We start from the raw sequence: 23,785 nt of genomic DNA, 5'->3' as shown, positions 1-23,785 counted from the left end.
CTTCTCATCTGCGAAGTTGCCCTAATTCTCCAGAATAGCCCTGTGGCAACCCTGAGCCAGGAACTAGAGAGTCAGGGATCCCCACTCACTCAACAGTGTATTTGTATTAGTATTTCCGTGTATTTCCACGGAGGCTCCAAGTGACCCATTTGTCAAAAGAGGGTGGGTAAGCAGTTTGCAGTCCCAGTCCCAGCAGCACTTATAGCCTGCAGAGCACCAGGCCAGGACTCCAGAGATTAACAATTCTTTTTTCTAAGCCGGTGGGAGCCTTGGTGCGTCACTAAACTCCCTTGAACTAACAATTCCTCATTTGTCCTGTGATTCTTAATCAAGGCTGCACAACAGGATAACCCGTGGAGCTTTACAAAAAGATGTGCATTCTCAGAGCACGCCCCAGGAGCAAGGTTCAGTTGGTCATGGGGAGGCCCCGGTGTCACCTTCTTGAAAGTTTCATTGGTGACTCTCCCAGGCATTCCTGTTGAAGACTGGAATAAGATGACCCATCAGGCCCCTTCCAGCTTCAGTAACCTAGGTCTTCTGGGGCAAGAGTTCAGAGGACAATTCTGAGAGTGTCAACCTGAAGATATTTTATCAGATCCCAAATCAGCACAGTTAAAATCATCCCTCATGGCTTCCCTGGTGGCTCAGAGGTTAAAGCGTCTGCCTGAAATGTGGGAGACCCAGGTTCAATCCCTGTGTCGGGAAGATCCCCTGGAGAAGGAAATGGCAACCCACTCCAGTATTCTTGCCTGGAGAATTCCATGGACCGGAGGAGCCTGGTGGGCTACAGTCCACGGGGTTGTAAAGAGTCGGACTCGACTGAGTGGCTTCACTTTCACTTTCATTTCCAAACTGCCAGTCAGTTCAGTCTTGCATTTCCTTATCCCCCACCCCAGACACTGGAAAGACCCCAGGGGAGAGAAGAAAGGCAAAGTGACATGAGCTACAAGTGACTCAAGGCCCCATGCTGCCCCCAATTCAGGCCGCACAGTGTGTGGTCACCAGGAAATGCAGGGTGAAGTGTACAGCGTAGTATTTGTAAGAGTGAAGTCTACATCAGACTTGGTAGCCTTGGGAAAGTATTGTAACTGCTCTGCCTAAAATTCTCGTCAGGGGCAAGTTAATGCTGGTAGTTCAGAGGGGCGCACATCCTGCCACGCAGTGAGCATTCAGTCAGTGCTGGCGATTGTCGTGTGTATTCTTGTCATCATCACCATTCCCCAGAGGGTCACTTCGGCTGATGTCAGCAGATGCCAGGGAAACGCAAGGTACAGAAAATATATCCTTGCCTTGCTTGATGTACCCCTTTTCATAAAGATTGGGGAAGTCTGTGGAGCCTACACTACTTTTAGGAAACTGGCATTTTTAACTAGAGCAGGCTTCCAGGGGCTTTTCTCTCCCCCATTACCTTGGCACCCTGGCTTAGTCAGTGTTACTGCAACCTAAACTTGACAGTCACACATGCCACAGAGTATCTTCCCAGGATATGAATGTGCACAAAAACCACCTTTCAGAGAGAGGAAGTACAGGTCTGCACAAAGAGCCAACCTAACCATATTGAGAGCAGAGTAGAAAAGGAAAACCTTAAGTCTGTTGTTCACGTATTTTATACAGATTGTGAGACCGTAACAGAAGGCATTACAGGATGGTTGGCTCTGGAAATAAGAAGATGACAGAAGTGTAGCTTTCCCAGGAAGCAGTTATGTCTTGCCACGGGTCACCATTGCCCCAATATGTTCCTTATGAGACCTCTATGGAGGAAATATGATTTTTCTGAGAGGTCACCAAACTTTGGAGATACGGTGCTGTCAGAGTGCCCACTCCCTGGTAATGGATTCATCTGGGTGCCCCAGAAAGCAGAACACACTGGTAACAGTCATGCAGGGTGGATCCCCTTGGTCTAGCGGGCAAACAGGAAGTGCCATTTGGGAGCTTTCTCCCCTCCGCTCAGAGGCCGCCATCTTGTTTAACAGAACTCTCATGGTTCTGGGTGGAGTGCTTCCCATCATGCACTGCGCCCACATTGGCGCCTGGCCATTCTGCCTGTGTCAGGCCGGCCATCCAAGGGCCCCGAGGAGCCAGCACCAGTGGAAGAGCAGATCCTCGGCCCCCCAGGACCAGCTCCCGCGCCCACGTAGTGACCCTTTCTTTATGAAATCCCCGCTGAACTTGAAGGTTTCTCTGTGTGTTGGGGAAATTATGGCAACACCTTGAAACTGTACTTACAAGACATTTGAATCATGTCTGTGCATAAAGAACTATGAGCCTGTATTACTCTAAAGAGAAAAATTCACAACACACTCCAATCCAAAGGATGTAGCTATAACGAGTCACATTAGGACAGTGTCATAGTTTGGAAAATCATTTTGTTTCCCTTTAGTTGTTTAGAGAACATTCTTTTTTCCCCTAAGCAAGAAGTCTATCAGTTCCCTTCAGTTCAGTCACTTAGTCGTGTCCGACTCTTTGCGACCCCGTGAACCGCAGCACGCCAGGCCTCCCTGTCCATCACCAACTCCCGGAGTCCACCCAAACCCATGTCCATGGAGTCGGTGATGGCATCCAACCATCTCATCCTCTGTCGTCCCCTTCTGTGGTCTCTTGTAATTGTCTACGATAGAGAGGGCAGAGAGGGGTGAGCGGAAGGGTACCTCATACTAGCTGGTAGTGACAGTGGCCGTGTGGCGTCGATGATTCTGAGCCTGAATCCAGCCCGCCGGAAGCCTTCACCTGTGCTCAGTGAAATAGGCCGGGGACGAGAGGGCGGGGCGGGCGCAGTGGCCACTGGGTGATTTCTTCACCAGTCCTGACATAAAGAAGCACTTGCACTAGGAGCAGCTTTCCTTGAAAAGTTTCCTAGTGCTCAGCAGTTCCTTTTCTCCTGGGCAGGAGTTATACCACCAGTCCTACGACTGCGTCTGCGTCATGTTTGCCTCCATTCCTGATTTCAAAGAATTCTATACAGAATCAGACGTGAACAAGGAGGGTTTGGAATGCCTTCGGCTCCTGAACGAGATCATTGCCGACTTTGATGATGTAGGTATTAAGAGTTACCCTTCAGCCTGGGTGGGTGGTGAATGGATACATGTGTGAGTGTATATATATATATGGTTGAGTCCCTTTGCTGTCCACCTGAAGCTATCACAGCATTGTTAATCGGCTATACTCCAATACAAAATGCATGCTAAGTCGCTTCAGTCGTGTCTGACTCTTGGCAACCCTATGGACTATAGCCCCCAGGCTCCTGTGTCCATGGGATTCTCCAGGCAAGAATACTGGAGTGGGTTGCCACGCCTCCTCCAGGAGATCTTCCTGACCCAGGGATTGAACCTGAGTCCCAATACAAAATAAAAAGTTAAAAAAAGAAAAAAAAGAGTTACCCCTGATGGGCAGAGGTGACCCCAGCCCCACACTCTGACATTCCTATGGACTGGCACATTTGAAGTTAGTGCAATATCATGGCATATCTGAAAACTCATCCTTTGGCAAAATTGCTGGTGGTTGGCATTAATCTTTTTGCTCTATTTAGGTTACTAATTTTGGTGAGGCAAACACATACTGTTTGCAAAGTTGATGTGATTGCTAGGAACAACTACCAAAATCCGTTCAATAATACCTTTCCAGTATGCTCATAAATTTTCTTGAAAGGCCTGAACTCCAAGGAAAATACTTGCGCATATCTTTATACATAAAAAAGATAATGAATATATTTATCATAGTGGATTATTGGCATGTCTCTCTGTATAGACTCCAAGGTCTCTGTCAGATATCAACTTGAAGTGTGCATGGATGGCCTACTTTATTATTGAAAAAGCAATATGAATGCAGTACAATATATTTTAGAAAGGACAAAGTATATGTCTTAGATTTTGAAATAGATGTCATTTTTCAATTTTCTGCCTACCAAGGGAACAACGTGCTTTGTTTTCTAGGAAGAACAGACAGACTCCTGATATGAAAGATATGGATGCTACACCATTTTTAATAATATCGTGCAAATATAGGAAAAATTGACATCAGTGAACATAGGTTCATCGTGATTAATGGAACTTTGAAATACAGTGATGAATGATGTAATAGGAAGGTCTTAGGCCAAGCATCTAAATGCGTTTCTCTACTACCACCGTTGTTACCTCGAGGTTGACTCAAGACTTGTGGTGAAGTAATGACAACTGGAGGCTTCCACTGTTATGCTGGGTCCCTAGAGGAAAATGGGGGCATATTTCCTCCAGCTCTTCCTCTGTAAAATAGATGTTCTCCAGCATTAGTGTCCTTGCAGGTTTGATTGGCTCATAGAGATGTGAGAATGAGATTTGCTCACCTATCTTAGATTCTCTAACATGGAACCACCTCTGAAAGCAGGAGTACCAAGGAAGGCTCTAGAAGGTGTTCTCAGCCTTCTGTCCCTGCCATTGTCCTGCTGAGCAGATACAGAACCTTCCAGAGTTTCCTTCATTTGCTCTCTCCATCTGGTCTTTCTCTTTCCTACCACTTATCTTATTTCTACCTTTCTTCCATCCCACCCTAAGGCTTAGTATAGTGGATGGAGAGGAGCCCAGTAAGAAACTGATTATTGGTGCCAGAAGCTGAGACAAAAAAATAAATTAGGAGCAGGGCTAATAGGAGGAGCCATTCTAGATCTTTATTCCCTCCACTCCAAGTTTTCAGAGGGCAAAGGCCAGTCCCTGGCACCGCGTGTGGTGTGCTATGCTGTGCTAAGTTGCCTCAGTCGTGTACGACGCTTTGTGACCCTATGGACTGTCGTCCCCAGGTTCTGTCCATGGCATTCTCCAGGCAAGAATGAAGTGCCATGCCCTTCTCCAGCCCCAGCACTATAACTGGTCATAAATTACCCTCACCATTCAGGGAAGACCTCACACTTTGAATCATTTTGTATTTAGGTGCTTCAAACACAGAGTAGGAAATGTATTTGAGGAAAATTTGAAAATTTAATGAGGCAGTTATCACTCACATGATAGGCTATCCTGCTTTCTTCACTAGGAAATTCTGAAAAATAATTTGTGTTAACTGGAAGTAAATTATTATACTGTATTTCCTTCCAAGGACACATGCTTTGTGAAATTGATGAAGTGTGCTTTTCCCAAGATGCCCAGGGTCAAAGGGTGAATAAATGGTGCCCTGTTCCCGTGACTGAGCACTAGAATTTGAGAATGTCTCTTAAGTGTTTGGCATTGGGTCAGCACCCACATGAGTAACTATGATTCTCATTGCTTCCCAGCTGCTCTCCAAGCCGAAGTTCAGTGGTGTTGAAAAGATCAAGACCATCGGCAGCACGTACATGGCAGCGACAGGTCTGAGCGCGGTGCCCAGCCAGGAGCACGCCCAGGTACACACGTGTCGGTGACACCCGGCACACGTGAGCCTTGGCTCCGCCCACAGGTCATCCATGAGCCAAAACAGTCATGCAGTGGCCCATACATTGTACTCTAAGCACAACCCAAACCTCAGTGATTAAGGTCTCATGAGAAAAGATGAGAATTCTGGAGTCTTCTGTGGCTGTGTTCACTGAACCCCTTTCTCTGGCGGACAAGGTAGAAAAAACAAGGCAGTTGCTTAATACCGGATAAATATACAAGAAAGGAGATTTCAGTTCAGTTCAGTTCAGTCACTCAGTCGTGTCCGACTCTTTGCAACCCCATGAATCACAGCATGCCAGGCCTCCCTGTCCATCACCAACTCCCGGAGTTCACACAAACTCATGTGCATCAAGTCGGTGATGCAGGGTGACTCATTATAGGTGGCTCAGATGGTAAAGAATCTGCCTGCAGTGCAGGAGACCCGGGTTCAATCCCTGGGTCGAGAAGATGCCCTGGAGAAGGAAAAGGCTACCCACTCCAGTATTCTTGCCTGGAGACTCCCATGGACGGAGGAGCCTGGTGGGCTACGGTCCATGGGGTCGAAGAGTTGGACACAACTGAACAAATTTCAATTTTATTACAGGAAGGCTCCTGGGCTTCTTATTTAAAGCAATTTGCTCAAAAAACATGCTGACCACCTAGAAATTTGGTTGAAAAGGTGGTTTGGTCAAAATTGAGTATCCTCACTCAACTAGGGTTTTTGAAGAGGGTTTTCTATTAAGTTGTATTTTGTTTCTGTGTGTGTATAGATATGTTTTGTTAACTTGTGGGTCAATAACAAGACCTGTTTCCCTTCAGGACAGTGGGCTCCCTGATGGGCACCAGCATATTTGCATGGGGCAGACAGAGGTGGTGGGCACAGCACAGGGAAACGGAACTTACCAGAACATGGCTTGCTGGAGGCGGGTGGATTCCCCCAAAGAGAGAAAGAGCTCGGACGCACCTCATGTGCTCAGTTTCCACTTCACCGCCACCTTCTAAGCTGCTAGCCCCCTAACAAGAGAGGGACAGAGGGACAGCAACTTGCTCAGATAGGGCTCCCCAGGAACATCAAGAAAGGGCGTTCTTCCTCGATAACATTTGTGGGCGGAGAAGAGAATGTGAAATATCTGACTCAAGGTTAACATAGGTGTTCTTTTCAAGTGAGAGAGGTAATATATGTCCCACGTGCTCTTCTACTTAGGTGTCACTTCCACGTTATTATTTCATGAATACAGACTACTTCAGGCTTCCCAGATGGCGCTAGTGGTAAAGAACTCACCTGCAATAAGAGACATAAGAGGCACTGGTTCGATCCCTGGGTTAGGAAGATCCCCTGGAGGAAGGCATGGCAACCCACTCCAGTATTCTTGCCTGGAGAATCCCCATGGACAGAGGAGCCTGGTGGGCTACAGTCCATGGGGTCGCAAAGAGTCAGACACAACTGAAGCAACTTAGCACACAGGCACAAATTACAAGTAATAAGGAGCAGTAACAAGCAATAAAAGGAACTTTGGAAAAATCTTAAGCTCTGAGCAGTGCCCTCCCAAGCCATCGTGATGCCTGATGCAGAAGGAAAAAAGGGCACCCCTGTTTATGGGGTGTTATGTATATTTAAGGATTGTGTTTTTATTGCCAGAACATTCAAGTGTTGAAGAACTATTGGAAAATTGGGCAATAAAGGTATTAAAAATGTACAACATTGTTTTCATTTTAAATATATTATTTATACCAAAAATAGAGCTAATTGTAGTTTTACTTTCCCAGCTTTAATGGAAGAAAACTTACACGTTTTTCAACATCTTTAATGTTCTGAAAAAACTAACCATTAAAAAACTAACATAAAATTATGTAAACAGGAACATTTTCATGTGTTTCTTACCCTGCATGCAGATTAGAGCAGGTGCCCAAGAGTTTGATGCTGTGAAAGATTGAGGGCAGGAGGAGGAGGGGGCGACAGAGAATGAAATGGTTGGATATCATCACTAACTCAATGGACATGAGTTTGAGCAAGCTCTGGGTGATTGTGAAGGACAGGGAAGCCTAGTGTGCTGCAGTCCATGGGGTGGCAGAGTCGGACATGAAAGAGCGACTGAACAACTGGTCTTAAGTCGCATTCCCCAAAGTCCCAGCAGGGGGCGCTGTGCAGAGCAATTCAATTCAGTTCAGTCTCTCAGTTGTGTCTGACTCTGCAACCCCATGGACTGCAGCATACCAGGCTTCCCTGTCCATCACCAATTCCTGGAGTTAATTCAAACTCATGTCCATTAAGTCTGTGATGGCATCCAACCATCTCATACTCTGTCAGCCCCTTCTCCTCCTGCCTTCAATCTTTCCCAGCATCCAGGTCTTTTCAAATAAGTCAGTTCTTCACATCAGGGGGCCAGAGTATTGGAGTTTCAGCTTCAGCATCAGTTCTTCCAATGAATATTAAGCACTGATTTCCTTTAGGACTGAGTGGTTTGATCTCCTTACTGTCCAAGGGACTCTCAAGAGTCTTCTCCAACACCACAGTTAAAAGCATAAATTCTTCAGCACTCAGCTTTCTTTATAGTCCAATTCTCACATCCATACATGACTACTGGAACAACCATAGCTTTGACTAGACGGGCCTTTGTCAGCAACGTAATGTCTCAGCTTTTTAATATACTGTCTAGGTTGGTCATAACTTTTCTTTCAAGGGCAGGCGTCTTTTAATTTCATGGCTGCAGTCACCATCTGCAGTGATTTTGGAGCCCAAAAAATATAGCCTCTCACTGTTTCCACTGTTTCCCATCCATTTGCTATGAAGTAATGGGACTGGATGCCATGATCTTAGTTTTCTGAATGTTGAGTTTTAGGCCAACTTTTCACTCTCCTCTTTCACTCTCATCCAGAGGCTCTTCAGCTCCTCTTCGCTTTCTGCAACTAGCCACATCCATTTGGTGCATGATGTGGTGTGTGTCCCCCATGCTTCCCAGAACAGCACTCACTTCCTCGTGCCTGTTTTACAAACCTGCTCCTCCCAATGGTCCCTTTTTATCATCCTGGTATTTTGGAACACTTACTCAGTGCCTCTTGAGTCAGGGAAGTGCTCCACCCCTGGCCCCTTTTACAGATGGAGAAACTGAGGCACAGCCGTGTAGTGACTTGCCGGTGGAGAGAACTAGCAACCAGCGAGCAGGGCTGCAGACCCCAGCACTCTGGGTGCAGGCCTCACCTCCATCTGCCCACAGGCCTCATGCGACTTCACCCAAGCCTCTTCCTCCCCAGCCCCTCACTGTGTTGGCGTCTGCACCCACCAGTTTGCATCCACACCATTCGCCCGAGCGCTCCTTCAAAGGGTGCCCAATCCCTTCTGTCCTTGGCACCCGTGACCACAAAACCTGCCTCCTTGGCTGCATCCTGACTCTTGAGTAATGTCTTCATGGTGGACTGGAAAGAGGGTGGCTTTCCGGTGAGACTGCTCCTTGCTTGCTGTGATAGCTAAGCGTTCTGCACGTGCATGTCCCTTTATGCACAGTGGAGATCCTCCTCATTTCCTAAGACTGTGGGGAGGACCTCAGTATTACGCACAATGCTCCACAGGCATAACTTTTCCACAGGTATTAAAAATGCTAATGGCAATAATAATACAGTTGTGGCTTACACACTGTTGGACAGATAAAAGGGTTTTGGAACATAAATGAAATATCATGTCCATGCAGGGATTTTTTTACTCAATATGAGCTAGTTTTATTTATAAATATTTATTTAGAATCTTGGTAAGATTATCCTAGAAATATTTGAAATTAGTGAAAATCTAAAAGGAAAGTCATTATGTTTGATTGGGGGGGGAGTAAAATGCTTGACAAATAAAATGGATATTAGTCTCTATAAAAAATGAATGTCCCGTTTGCCTTTTGTAGCTTACCTACTTGTTTTTCTAGTTGTAAACAAAAACTCTGTATTTATTATTCACAAACAAAAAACTTTCTGTTTATTGTTTAGCCAGATATTTAGTTTGGCAATAGAACATGTTCACCACAGTCAGATATGTAGTTTGGCAAAATATCCCAAGTAGCTCGGTAACAAAGAATCCACCTGCCAATGCAGGAGATGAGGGTTCTTGGTTATAGTTCTCCATAAGCTGGATAATACATCTGTCACCATTTGAGCAACAAGACCGTCAAGGAATAATGCTTACCAATTTGTCCATATGTACGTGCCTATTTTATTTAAATCCCTTCCTAAGAACCTTACAAAAGTGAACATGATGCAGAAAAAATTTAAATTAATAAACTAACATGCAGCTTGAAAGATAAGACAGAAACAAAAATTAGGATGATACAATAAAATGCAAACCAAATAGCAAAAGTTCTGACCACATTCAGGAGGCACAGGGGGACGAAGGCAGGATGGTGAAGTTTATTTGTCTGACAGAAGTGTTGCTACCTCAGCTTTTTGTTTCCATTTGCACTGAGCACCTTTTTCTAGGCCTTCGCTTTCAGTCTGAGTGTGTCTTTAGATTTGAAGTGAGTCTCTTGTAGGCAGAATATATATGAATTATTTTTTTTAATCCGTCAACCACTTTATGTCTTTTGATTGGAATATTTAGTCCATTTATGTTTAGAATAAATGAAGACTGAGGACTCTGGAGTCAGATTGCCTGGCTGCAAAGCCTGGTTCTTTTCCTCTCCACTTCTCCCTCTTCTGTATGCATAAGTGAGATACAGACAGTTGCTCCTTCATGGGAGTCATTATGAGCATTAAGTACACAGGTACATGTGCTCAGTTGCTCAGTCATGTCCAACTCTTTGCGACTGAAGCCCACCAGGCTCCTCTGTTCATGGAATTCTCCAGGCAAGAACACTAGAGTTGGGTTGCCATTTCCTGCTCCACACACTTACATGCACTATTGCTATTAATCCAAAATTTCCAGCAGCCAGTACAAGTGGCATACTTTAGTGTTCATAAAGTGAGATTAAATCACTCATTCATTAATATATTTGAAAGCAGGCCACATCAGGCTGCGTTTGGACGCTCCACTGGGTCCCTGATCCAAGCTAACAAACAGGCCCTCACATCAGGATGGGCGTGTAGTGAGCAGTGTGCTTGGTAACATTCTCCTGGAAAATGGTTGAACATGTTGACAGCAGGAGAGGGGGATGTCTGCTAGAAGATCTCTTAATGCACATTTTTAAAATGTTTTTATTTTTTTATTTCTCAATTTGTTTCTTCTTTTACCTTTTTTTTTCCTCTTAAAGAACATTTGAATCAAATACATTCTCTGGTAGGGCGAGATCGGGTGGAGAACACTGCATCCAGTGTAATCCAAGTTCACTGGACACAGAGGAATCCACAGATGACCCAGCAATCAGGCTGTTTTTTCATAAATATTATTTCATGCCTGAGTTTTGGTAAATACTGGGAAGCTATGAATTCCAGTCCTGTTCTCAGGTGCCTGAAACTCAGTGTTCTGAGCCCTCACTGTACTGAGGGCCAATCTCCACACAGGGACCATCAACTCAACTGCTTGAACTGACTGTCCAGAAAATTGTGAGGTCTGATCCGTTCTCCTGGGAGCCCCAGGGAGACGAACCAAGTGCTCCTTAGACAGCAGTTCTAAATCTTCAGAATCAGACGAACATCACTATAGCAGGAACTCTGTGGAAGTTTCATGATGGGAGGAAGGCAAGGGGGGCAGAGAAGAGAAGCCGGGAGTCGAGCCTTGTGTTAATGTCACCTCAGTGGATACCGGTCACTTGGGTTATACAATAACCTCAACAAACATGCATTTACTTTATGCCGTGTTCCCTGCAGGTGAAACCTGCAAAGCAAACAGCTTATCAAATGTGTTCCAGGAAACTGAATGAGTGCTCTCACTATGTAGCCGGAAGTCGGTTAAATATTTGGAGATGGGAGAAATTATCTGGATCATGGGAGAAAGAGCTGCTTCTCAGACTGTCATCAAGCATTTATCAAAAGCTCAGTGATAAGGACTTTGTAAAATGAACTGAGCTCTTCTAGAGACTGAGCATAGTTTTCTCTAGGGGTTACTACACCCAATTGAGATATTGATGTTGGATTTAAAGCCCGCTCCTAGAGCACAGTCTCTTCATTTTTCACTGACGTCACGTCAAACCCACAGTTTAAGCCTACTGCTGGGAAACAGATTGGGTGGTAATTTATCAGGGAGTGAAACTTGTTTGCTGAACCTTGATTTCGTAAAAAGCAAACCATTTCTCCCGAGGCCAATCTGTTCTCCTTACCAGGACAGTTGTAATTTTTATGGCACAGGAACCTGTCTGTTGATTTAACATGTTCTGCTTCCCGTCAAGGAGCAAGATGTTTGCCAGCCGATTGCATAAACCTCCAAATCAAGACTTGCGCCTAAGTCATGAGACAAGAGATAGTATCTAGCTCTGATGGAAAAGTGTAGCTGTTCTTAAGTAATGACTCTTTGCATTTCCACCAAAGTTAGCTGACAGTCTGTTTCATGGTTCTAATTTTTTTAATAGTTTGATTTGCTCCCACAATTTTAAGTTGTGAGTTTATAGCAATGGTAGTATTTCATTGTCTTTTTCTGGAATGATACAACTCACCCAAGGAAAGGAAGAAATCTCTCTCTCTGGGCCATAACTTTCAGTCCTCATTCATATATATATATTCAGTTCAGTTCACTCGCTCAGTTGTGTCCAACTCTTTGCAACCCCATGGAGTGCAGCACGCCAGGCCTCCCTGTCCATCACCAACTCCCAGAGTTTGCTCAAACTCATGTCCATTGAGGCGGTGATGCCATCCAACCATCTCATCCTCTGCTGTCCCTTTCTCCTCCTGCCTTCTATCTTTCCCAGCATCAGGGTCTTTTCCAGTGAGTTAGTTCTTTGCATCAGGTGAATGATTGAAGTTTCAACATCAGTCCTACCAATGAATATTCAGGACTAATTTCCTTTAGAATTGATCTCCTTGCTGTCCAAGGGACTCTCAAGAGTCTTCTCCAACACCACAGTTCAAAGACATCAGTTCCTTGGTGCTCAGCTTTCTTTATGGTCCAACTCTCACATCCATATATGACTACTGGAAAAACCATAGCTTTGACTATACAGACCTTTGTCAGCAAAGTAATGTCTCTGCTTTTTAATATGCTGTCTAGGTTGGTCATAGCTTTTCTTCCAAGGAGCAAGCGTCTTTTAATTTCATGGCTATATATGTGTTTTTAAATAATATTTATTTGCTTATTTATTTATTTGGCTGCATCCGGCCAACATCCACTGGATCATCAAAAAAGCAAGAGAGTTCCAGAAAAACATCTATTTCTGCTTTATTGACTATGCCAAAGCCTTTGACTGTGTGGATCACAATAAACTGTGGAAAATTCTTCAAGAGATGGGAATACCACACCACCTGACCTCCCTCTTGAAAAACCTATATGCAGGTCAGGAAGCAACAGGTAGAACTGGACATGGAACAACAGACTGGTTCCAAATAGGAAAAGGAGTACGTCAAGGCTGTATATTGTCACCCTGCTTATTTAACTTATATACAGAGTACATCGTGAGAAACGCTGGACTGGAAGAAGCACAAGCTGGAATCAAGATTGCCAGGAGAAGTATCAATAAGCTCAGATATGCAGATGACACCACCCTTATGGCAGAAAGTGAAGAACTAAAAAGCCTCTTGATGAAAGTGAAAGAGGAGAGTGAAAATGTTGGCGTAAAGCTCAGATCAGAAAACTAAGATCATGGCATCCGGTCCCATCACTTCATGTCAGATAGATGGGGAACCAGTGGAAACAGTGGCTGACTTTATTTTTCTGGGCTCCAAAATCTAAGAAAACTAAGATCATGGCATCCGGTCCCATCACTTCATGTCAGATAGATGGGGAACCAGTGGAAACAGTGGCTGACTTTATTTTTCTGGGCTCCAAAATCACTGCAGATGGTGATTGCAGCCATGAAATTAAAAGACGCTTACTCCTTGGAAGGAAAGTTATGACCAACCTAGACAGCATATTCAAAAGCAGACATTACTTTGTCAGCAAAGGTCCATCTAGTCAAGGCCATGGGTTTTCCAGTGGTCATGTATAGATGTGAGAGTTGGACTATAAAGAAAGCTGAGCACGGAAGAATTGATGCTTTTGAACTGTGGTGTTGGAGAAGACTCTTGAGAATCCCTTGGACTGCAAGAAGGAGATCCAACCAGTCCATCCTAAAGAGCAATCCTGGGTGTTCATTGGAAGGACTGATGTTGAAGCTGAAACTCCAATACTTTGGCCACCTGATGTGAAGAACTGACTCTTTGGAAAAGACCCTGATGCTGGGAAAGATTGAGGGCAGGAGGAGAAGGGGATCACAGAGGATGAGATGGCTGGATGGCATCACTGACTCAATGGACATGGGTTTGGGTGGACTCTGGGAGTTGGTGATGGACAGGGAGGCCTGGTGTGCTGTGGTTCATGGGGTTGCAAAGAGTCGGACATGACTGAGTGACTGAACTGGACTGATCTGGTCTTAGTTGGGCACTTGGCGTCTTCATCGCTTCATGTGAGACCTTCCACTGCAGCGCACTAGTTGTGGCACACAGGCTGCAAAGCACAGGCTTAGTTGCTCTGCACCATGTGAGATCTTAGTTCCTGACCAGGGATCAAACCCACGTCCTCTGCAGTGCAAGGCAGATTCTTAACCACTGGGCCACCAGGGAAGTCCCTGTATGTTATTTAGTGCAGTGGTCTTATTGTTGTTTAGTCACTCAATCATGTCCAAATCTTTTGCAACCCCATGTACTGTAGCTCACCAGACTCCTCTGTCCATGCGATTCCTCAGGCAAGAATAACTGGAGTGGGTTGCCATTTCCTTCTCCAGGGGATCTTCCTGACCCAAGGATCGAACCCATGTCTCCTGCATTGCAGGTGGATTCCTTATTACTTAGCCACTGGGTCTTAGCTGGGAGCAATTTCATTCTCCAGAGCACATTTAGCAATGTGTGGAGACATTTTTGGTTGTCACACTGGAAGGAGAGATGTGACTGATATCCAGAGGATACCAATTGACTGGTTTGATCTCCTTGCTGTCCAAGGGACTCTCAAGAGTCTTCTCCAGCACCACAGTTCAAAAGCATCAATTCTTCGGTGCTCAGCTTTCTTTATGATCCAAAGGATGCTGTTTAACCTCCTGAAGCATGCAGGATGCCCCCCAACAGAGAATAATCCCACCCAAGTGTCAGCTGTGCCTGAGCTGAGAGATTTGCTTTAGTGCTGTCGCCCTTATGGGTTCCTTTGATCGCCCTCTTGTCTTGTTCCTCTTCCCCTTAGCTGGTACCTTGGTTTTCCCCATCTGCCTGTCATCCTGAATAGGCGGGTTCTGTCTGTTTTCCTTCTCACTCATTCCCACTGAAACCATCATATTTGGTTTTATCTTTATTCCTGCTGAGTCCTCACCCCCTCCTCCCACTGAGTCCTCACCCCTTCCTCCCACTGAGTCCTCACCCTCCCCTGCTGCTGAGCCCTCACCTCCCTCCCACTTGCTGAGTCCTCACCCTCCCCTCCCGCTGAGTCCTCACCCCACCTGCCCTGTCTGTTCTCTTCCAGGAGCCGGAGAGGCAGTACATGCACATTGGCACCATGGTGGAGTTTGCATTTGCCCTGGTGGGGAAGCTGGATGCCATCAACAAGCACTCCTTCAATGACTTCAAGTTACGAGTAGGTACGTTGTGCCGATCTGGGGTGGGTTGTGGGGAAGGCCTGGCATCCAAAGCAAGGTCGACAGCCCTTGCAGTGCTGGAGCAGCACAATGACAAATGTGTGGTTAGAGTAGCAGGACTGGGTGGCACATGGATGCTCAGGATGGCTGTGAGCTCAGGAGGCACTTTTGTGCAAATTAGGGGAGAAAAATGGGCTTCCTGGTGGCTCAGCAATAAAGCATCTGCCTGCAGTGCAGGAGCTGCAGGAAACTTGGGTTTGATCCCTGGCTTGGGCAGATCTCCTGGAGGAGGGCGTGGCAACCCACTCCAGTATTCTTGCCTGGAGAATCCCATGGACAGAGGAACCTGGCAGGCTACAGTCCATACGGTCACAAAGAGTCCAACATGACTGTAACAACTTAGTACCCATGCAGGGGGAAAAAATACCCTCTTTGGTTGCACCCAGGCTGCAAACACTTAGTTTCAGAAGTGGACGGTGAACCAGGCTTGAGTCCGTCCGCCAGGGTCATTTCTGCGGGTCACAGGGGGCATAGGCTTCAACCATCCAAGGACCAGGTACAACTAACTGTAAGCCCCTCCATCCTTTTATGCTGCTGGGGCCCGGTACAGCTATATAGGATGCATCCAGACTTCAGAGATGTAAAAGTGTTTTTAAATAGTTAAGAATGCATGCTTTCACTGCAGGGAGCATGGATTTAATCCCTAGTCAAGGAACTAAGATCCCACATACCTGGCAGTGCAGTAAAAAAAAAAAAAAAAAAAAACTCTAGAAATTGTCAGAACAGTCCCACACTCCTGGAGTTGAAAGTTCCAGTGTTTGAAACTATTTTCTTCCTTTGCTATCCATATGTTCTGAATTTTAAAACCCAGAAATGTCTCTTGAGAAAACGGGGTTCTCTTCATGGCTTGTATGTCTTATTGTCGGCATCTGGACACAGATGCCTAAATAAGACGCCTTATTTAGATTGTCCCACCTGTATGCCCAATGGACCTTTACCTGGCTTCACCTGTACAAAGGCCAGAAGGGCCAGGTGGGCAGGACACTGCTCCCATCAAACGTGGAGGTGGTCCCTTCACCTAGAGCTTCTTTATTGATTCGACAGCTTGGAAAATGGGCTCCTCAATTTTCCATAGTATCCTCCTTTAAAAAAAATCAATTGCATGGTGGAATGACCCCTCTATTGTCAAATAGTTGTTTTGTTTTTTTTTAAGTATAACTGGTTTACAATGCTTTGTTCATTTCTGCTATATACAAAGTGCTTCAGCTATACATACATACATATATATATATATATATATATATATATACACACACACACACACACATTCTTTTTTATATTCTTTTATTATCTTGGTTTTCATATTTGATATTATGGCTTATCATAGGATATTGAATATAGTTATCTGGGGTACAGAGTAGGAGCTTGATATTTATCCATTCTATATATAAAAGCTTACATCTACTAACCCTAACCTGCCCCCTCCACCTGTTGTCAAATATGCATGGACCAAAATAATATTGCCCTTCACTGAGGGGGGAATGAGACAGTTCTTTGCTAGTCACGTCCATCACATCAGAAGCCTTGGGCTCTTGGTCTGGACCATAACCCTGTTTTCCAAATTAATGTGAGCAAGTCAGTGGGCTTCCTTCAACAGGTAGTTATTGAGTGCTTACTTCACACTGATTATTGAGTAACTATTAATAGCCATACACTCGCCCCCACACACCAGCTCTTCTGGATTTCTGCCGAAGCCTGAGAAGGCATCCCCAAACCCTCAGCCTCTCCCAAGGGCAGGCTCCCTGCTCCACCTCCAGGCATCACGCCGTCCCGTGGCAGTTTATGATGGGAACACAGAAGGCTCACATCGGCCCCTGCAAAATGTTGATACACATGAAAAGGAAAGTGTTAGTTGCTCCATTGTGTCTGACTCTGCAATTCAGGCTCCTCTGTCCATGGAATTATCCAAGCTAGAATCCTGGAGTGGGTTGCCATTGCCTTCTCCAGGGAATCTTCCCAACCCAGGGATTGAACCTGTGTTCCTGCATTGCTGGCAGATTCTTTACTGTCTGAGCCACCAGGGAAGCTATAGTAAGAGCCAAATTTGCTCCTAATGTCCTTTTCTGTATGTCAAGCTGAAAGGATCAATGAGTGGGAGCCATAGCCCCAGCAAACCCCTGCCCTTCAGCAGAGATCTCTCTCCTGCCAGTAATATGGGCCCAGGCTCTCCCCAGCCCCCCACACACACAGCCCCAGTCCCCCAGCCACTGACCAAAAGGAGTCAGAGCAGCCAGAAGGGAAACTGAGGGCAGCGGGGCTTGGATCACTGGCTGGCAGCTGGAATAAGTTATTTGGGGTGCCCGATGCAGAGATGTGAGCTTTACCAAGTTACTCCACAGGAAGAGAGAATTCCCTCTCGGCCCTGCAGACCTTCAGGGATTCTGCGGGACAGTGTTGCTATGGTGTTTCCTGCCTCCCTTTCCACTGCAAAGAGGAGGTGTTGCCCTCCGACTTCTAGCACTCCATGTACACGAAGCAGTTCAGTAGTGGGAACTGAAATCTCTCAGAAACACCCTCATTAACCCATACAGTTTGACTCCCACAATAGGGCTGGGAGGCGAGGAGCCAGGAGAAAAAGCAAGAGGGGAAAATCAACCCATCTCAACGCCTCTGTTTCTATTTCTGTGGCCCATGTCCCCACTGCGCCCGTAACAACTGTGGGTCAGCGTGTTTGAACTGAGTTCTGGAATCAAGGAACCATCCTACCCGCTACACTTGGGTGGGGGCTTGGGGGGAGCCCAGCCTCTCCCTGACAAGGGATGTTGACCAGACTTTTGAAGCCTCGGCTCCTGACAGCAGATGCTATGTCCATATCCATCCAAGGTCGGAGCACACCCTGACCTCCGGCATGCACCTGTAATGACCATGGTTTTACAGTTGCCATTACAAAGAGGGGGTGGTCAGAGCTCCCGTGCCCTTCCTTGGTGGTGGTGACTGATTGTCTTGGAGAGGAACCTGGGCACAGTGCCCATGGAGACCAGGAATCCAAGAAACCCTTCGTGCCTTGGTGACCATGCGGCCAGGGCCCTCAAGAGAAGTGACTCATGAATTTTTCCAGGGACCTTTGGTTCAGTTTCCTTGGAGGATGGCAGTTTGTGAGGAGGCTTGATGCCCCAGAGGTTGGGTTTCCCCACTCTGAGGGGTGCAGTGCTGTGAAAGAAAGTGAAAGAGTCGCTGAGTTGTGTCTGACTCTTTGCGACCCCATGGACTGTAACCCGCCAGGCTCCTCTGTCCATGGGATTCTCCAAGCAAGAATACTAGAGTGGGTTGCCATTCCCTTCTCCAGGGGATCTTCCGGACCCAGGGATCGAACCCAGGTCTCCTACATCACAGGTAGATTCTTTACCATCTGAGCCACCAGGGAAGCCAGCTTCCAGAGACCAAAACCCAAACAGCAAAACCCAGCAGGCCTCCCAAAGCTTGTCTGAAGGTCGCAGGCTGGTGTCTCTCCTGCCTGCAGAGGGATGGTCTCTATCTGCCCTGGCTTCCCCCACCAAACATCACGCTCATGGGGACCTCCCTCCATCTTCTTTAAATTTTAAATTAACATATTTAAAATTCCCTCTAAGGTTTTGCTGAAACCACCACCCTCCCCTTGACACACGCGTTGTCCTTTCTAGCTGTGGTGTGCTATTCTGTGAGCTGGACGTGTGAAACCCTCTAATCCTTCTTGTCTTTACCCAGTTATGTATTTTTTTTTAAGTGCCAGTCATTTTCTCATGTGAAAAAGTTTCCCCCAATTTGAATTGCATCGAAATCTCTATATTACATATATCAAGATTTGCTGGGTTTTTCTTTCTTTTTTTTTTTTTTTTTTAATGCTACCATGGGGACTCCCTCCTTCGCTTTGGTGCAAGCTGGGGGAGTCAGATGGGAATCAAGAGCACAAACATGCTGGCACTTCCCTGGTGGTTCAGTGGTTAAGACGTCACCTTCCATTGCAGGGGACGAGGGTTCGATCCCTGGTCGGGGAGCTAAGATGCCCCACTCTATGCAGAGGGGCCAAGAGGTTAAAAAGAAAAGAAGGCGCAAACATGTTCCTCTGGAACTTAGTGAGCTCTCACGTGGGGTATGTCCGTGAAAGTGGGCCCCCCGAGCGGGGGAAGAAACGTGTGCACAAGGAGCTCGCAGCAGAGAGAGGAGAGCAGGGCAAGCGCAGAGCCTTGAGCCCACTGCCCGGCTCTGTGCTCTGCCTGCGCCTTCTGCCTCCTCCACTGAAGATGGAAGCTGATGACAAGAGAACACATCCCCGGGGCTGGTGTGAGGATTAGAGGTTTGCACACGTCCAGCTCACAGAATAGCGCACCGCAGCTAGAAAGGACCACGCACATGTCAAGGGGAGGGTGGTGGTTTCAGCGAAACGTTAGGCGGAATTTTAAATATGTTAATTTAAATTTTTAAAAATTTAAAATATTTAAATATTCATTTCAGAAGTAGGTGGGATCACTTGGGAGAGGAGGATTGACGTGTTTACACAACCATGCATAAAATAGATAGCTGGTGGGAAGCTGCTCTACAACACAGGGAGCTCAGCTCAGTGCTCTTTGAGGACCTAGAGGGCTGGGATAGGGGTATGGGAGAGGATATATGTATATACAGAGCTGATTCATTTTGCTGTTCAGCAGAAACCAACACAACATTGTAAAGCAAGTATAAGTAAGTAAGAAGTGTTAGTTGCTCAGTCATGCCCGACTTTTGCAACCCCATGGACTGCAGCCCACCAGGCTCCTGTGTCCATGAGATTTTCTAGGCAGGCATACTGGAGTGGGTTGCCATTTATACCCCAATTTTAAAAGCGATTAACTACAAAACTATTGGAAAGTAACATAATGAATATCTCTTGATTATACGGCAACATAGAAAAGCAATTATAATGCTTAGTTTCGTAAAGTATACCAGTTTTACGCCATCGTGGAATAGTAACAAATAGACATCTGAGCGTGAATCAAGGCGGAGGAGAGGAAGGAAGAGAGACGTTTTAATATTTTTGAGATGATGAGGTTAGAGGAATGATTTTGCTTTGTTTTGGCAGTTTTTTTTTTGCTTTGTTTTGAGTTGGGCTCATGTTCGCTTGATAATGACAGTTCAAGAAAGGCCTTGTAAAACCTTTCTGTTTGAGACTGTTGCTTGCACTGTTGAGTTCATGGTTTGAATCTCGCTAACCTGATGCTGGTGTGTCCCAGGTATTAACCATGGCCCTGTCATAGCCGGTGTGATTGGAGCTCAGAAGCCGCAGTATGACATCTGGGGCAACACCGTCAATGTGGCCAGCAGGATGGACAGCACCGGAGTCCTGGACAAAATCCAGGTAATTCAGTGGGCTCTGTGGGTATCCACCATGTCTGTCCTCTGGGGAACCATGAATAAGCGTATAATAAGGATAACATTAAAGCAAAGGAAAGAAAGTCAACATTGTCATTTGCTTAAACTTTTTATTGAGGAAATATTAATTGGTTTCTGCATTTACTGTGAAGAGTAAAACATTATGTCAAAGTGTGAAGGATATGGCATTTGTAAAAGTAGATCAGACCGACCCACGTGGCAGTATGCCCCGCCCAAGGGGAGGGGAGCGGGGTACCCTCCCTGCTGGTATGCACACCAGGCGTGATGCCCTGCCTTCCTCTCCCCAGGGGGCTGAACTGGGAGAGCAAGGGGAGGGAGAGGGAGAGATGAGCCGGAGTGATGTGAGATGAAAGCGCTAGAACGGACTAGCCTGGGGTTTGGGTATCTGGAGATGACTGGAACGTTCTGGAATCCAGCCAAGGGAGCGGAAACCAAGACCTGACAAAAGCAGTGGTGACTGCGTGCACCTGCTTGGGCTGTGGTGCTGGCATCTAGAATGAAAGACACTCTCTCCGAATGAAAAGGGTGTGTGTGTGTGTGTGTCTGTGTGTGCACACCTGTGTGTCTATTCGTATCTTTGTTTTCATCATCGTCAAAAAGCGATGTTCCACATTTCACCCCAGCTTTGTTACGACTGGAGTTTATCTGGAGGATACTTTCCTGCCAAATGGCAAATTTGTATGAAAATCACATACACAAATAGTAGGCACAAATAGTAGACTTTATCAGTTTTGTGTCCTCTTCAGAGAGCTCCACGAGTCCCTGTTCTGCATCTCAGCTTGGCCGACATTCTTTAATATCCCTGCCCCCTGAAAATACAGTGGACACTTTCTTTCTTCACTCCAGTTGTCCGACTCTGTGCGACCCCCTGGACTGTAGCCCGCCAGGCTCCTCTGTCCAAGGGATTTTCCAGGCAAGAATACGGGAGTGGGTTGCCATGTCCTCTGCCAGGGGATCTTCCCGACCCAGGGATGGAACCCGTGTCTCTATGTCTCCTGCATTGGCTGGCAGGTTCTTTACCACTAGCGCCACCTGGGAAACCCCTCTAAGAGGGCAATGGGCTTCTTAAAACTCTGTGTGGTTTAGTGCAGCGCAGCCCCCTGGACTGCCTCCGTGTGCTCTGAGCCCGGGGAGGAAACACAACAGATTCCTGTTCGTCCAGAGCAAGGGGTCAGTCCACAGGCCCATCTGTGTGTCCACTCAGCTCAGTGGCTGGAGGGTCCACCTTTGCGTAGGTTTTCTTCTCCTGAGGGTGTCTTTCCCTACAGCTGCACTAGCTTCTTAGCAGTAGTGAGATGCCAATAAATATAAAAAATGATGCTGAGAATATTAAAAGTGTCCCCTGGGCCTTCAGAACAGATGCTTCTTATTACAGAGAATATGCTTTCTATGCCTGAAATTTTAGAAAGCCCCTTATCACCCAGCCAGGCTGCCCCTGAACTTGGAGGAATAATGCATGCATGTGTGCTCAGTCATGTCCATCTCCTTGCACCCCTGTGGACTATAGCCCACCAAGCTCCTCTGTCCACGGGATTCTCCAGACAAGAATACTGGAATGAGTTGCCATTTCCTCTTCCAAAGGATCTTCCCAACCCAGAGTTCAAATCCGGGTCTCCCACATCTCCTGCATTGTCAGACAGGCACTTTATGACTGAGCCACCTGATGGCTGAGGTAATCAAGGTGATGGCTCCCTCCTCCCGACCATGATAATTATGTGGTTGGTGCTACAGATTCCAATGACTAGCTCAAAAGTTGGCCAAAGGCATGCCTAGTACCAGCCTCAACTGCGAAATTAACCTGCCAGACTTCAGACAATGTGTAGGTTCTCTGTGTGGAAAACCAGACACGAAGTGTGCATGTGTCTGTGTCTGTGTGTGTCTGTGTGTGTGTGTGTGTGTTTGTATGTGTGTGTGTGAAGGTGAAGATAGGAAAGGAGAATTCATGAGTTCACGCTCAGTCATGTCTGATTCTTTGTGACCCCATGGACTGTAACTCATCAGGCTCCTCTGTCCGTGAGATTCTCCAGGCAAGAATACTGAAGTGGGTAGCCATTTCCTTCTCCAGGGGATCTTCCCGATCCAGGGATCGAACCCACATCTTCTGCATTGGTACGCAGGTTCTTTACCACCAAGCTACCTGGGACGCCCCAAATGTCTGTAGCATTCTCCGATTTTGATTGCCATAAGAACTCTAATCAGGAGAGCATATTTGTCATCTGAGTTTCTTGCCTACCTCCATATTTTTTTCAGTTCTTATCTGATATTCCTGAGCTACATCTATCCTCCCCTGGAACTTGGGCCCGGCCAGGGGAGGGCAGAATGTAAGTATCTGGCCTCTGCATCCCCCTCTTCTCCTGATCTACTCCGAAAGACCCACCCTTTGGCCCCTTTGCGAGGGGCCAGCCGCTGGATCACGTGACAGAAGACAGATTTCTCTAGCTCTTCCCATAACCGGCCCTTGACACCTTCACATCATGCCCTTCATCCTTTCTTCACATCATGCCCTTCATCCTTTCTTCTGGCGACCCCAAATGCTGTCCTGGGGTCTGGAAGCCCCATCCTCCTCCGGGATTTTGTTTTGTTTTGTAATTTATTTGGCTGTGCCGCGTCTTAGTTGCGCACTCGGGATCTTTGATCTTGTTGCAACATGCCTGATCTTTAGTCGTGGCGTGCAGACTCTTAGTTGAGGCCTGTGGGATCTAGTTCCCCGACCAGGGATGGAACCTGGGCCCCTGCCCTGGGAGTTTGGAGTCTTCACCACTGCACCGCCAGGGAAACCCCCCTCCTCTGGTTCTGATGACAGTGTCTGTTGTGACAGATGCCCCCGGGCCTCTCTTCACCTCTCTCATTGCCGTAGCCATTGCCACGGTACCGTCCCCAACAGCGTCCACACCGGAAACAAAACAGTGGTGTGACCGTCCAGCGCACGTGTCTCCCGCGTGCCAGAGGAGACAGACTGAGTTCTCTGCAGTGATGTGGGTGCTCCTAGAGTCTACGATACAGTGTGAAGTAAGAGAAAAACATGTATCGTATATTAATGCATACATATGGAGCCTGGAAAACTGGTACAGACGAACCTGCCTGCAGGGCAGGAATAGAGACGCAGACCCAGAGAACAGACTTGCAGACACAGTGAGAGGAGGACGGGGGGCAAACTGGGAGTGTAGCACTGACATGCACACACTACATGTGCAGAGTCGGTCGCAAGTGGGAAGCTGCCTTGGAGCCCGGGGAGCTCTGCTGTGACCTGACGGGGTATATGCATACATATGGCTTATCCACGTGGCACAGCAGAAACTCACACAACGTTGTAAGCAGTGAGACTCCAATTTTAAAATTTTTTAATTAAATTAAAAAAAAAAAACAAGC

General features: G+C 46.6%; 1 protein-coding gene across 1 annotated transcript in view; it reads left to right on the top strand.

Annotated features, from left to right (window-relative positions):
• ADCY2 (adenylate cyclase 2) overlaps positions 1 to 23,785 on the top strand; it is a 452,864-nt gene that overhangs the window by 427,675 nt on the left and 1,404 nt on the right. The window contains exons 21-24 of the mRNA XM_070774872.1: positions 2,887 to 3,033; positions 5,237 to 5,344; positions 14,902 to 15,016; positions 20,257 to 20,381. Of these exons, the coding sequence (XP_070630973.1) occupies positions 2,887 to 3,033; positions 5,237 to 5,344; positions 14,902 to 15,016; positions 20,257 to 20,381 (495 nt within the window). The remainder of the gene's footprint in view (positions 1 to 2,886; positions 3,034 to 5,236; positions 5,345 to 14,901; positions 15,017 to 20,256; positions 20,382 to 23,785) is intronic.

Source organism: Bos indicus, chromosome 20, assembly GCF_029378745.1.
Source record: "Bos indicus isolate NIAB-ARS_2022 breed Sahiwal x Tharparkar chromosome 20, NIAB-ARS_B.indTharparkar_mat_pri_1.0, whole genome shotgun sequence".
In the NCBI taxonomy this organism is placed as follows: Eukaryota; Metazoa; Chordata; class Mammalia; order Artiodactyla; family Bovidae; genus Bos; species Bos indicus.
The sequence above is the reverse complement of the archived record's forward strand: the minus strand, read 5'-3'. Positions and strand labels throughout refer to the sequence as shown.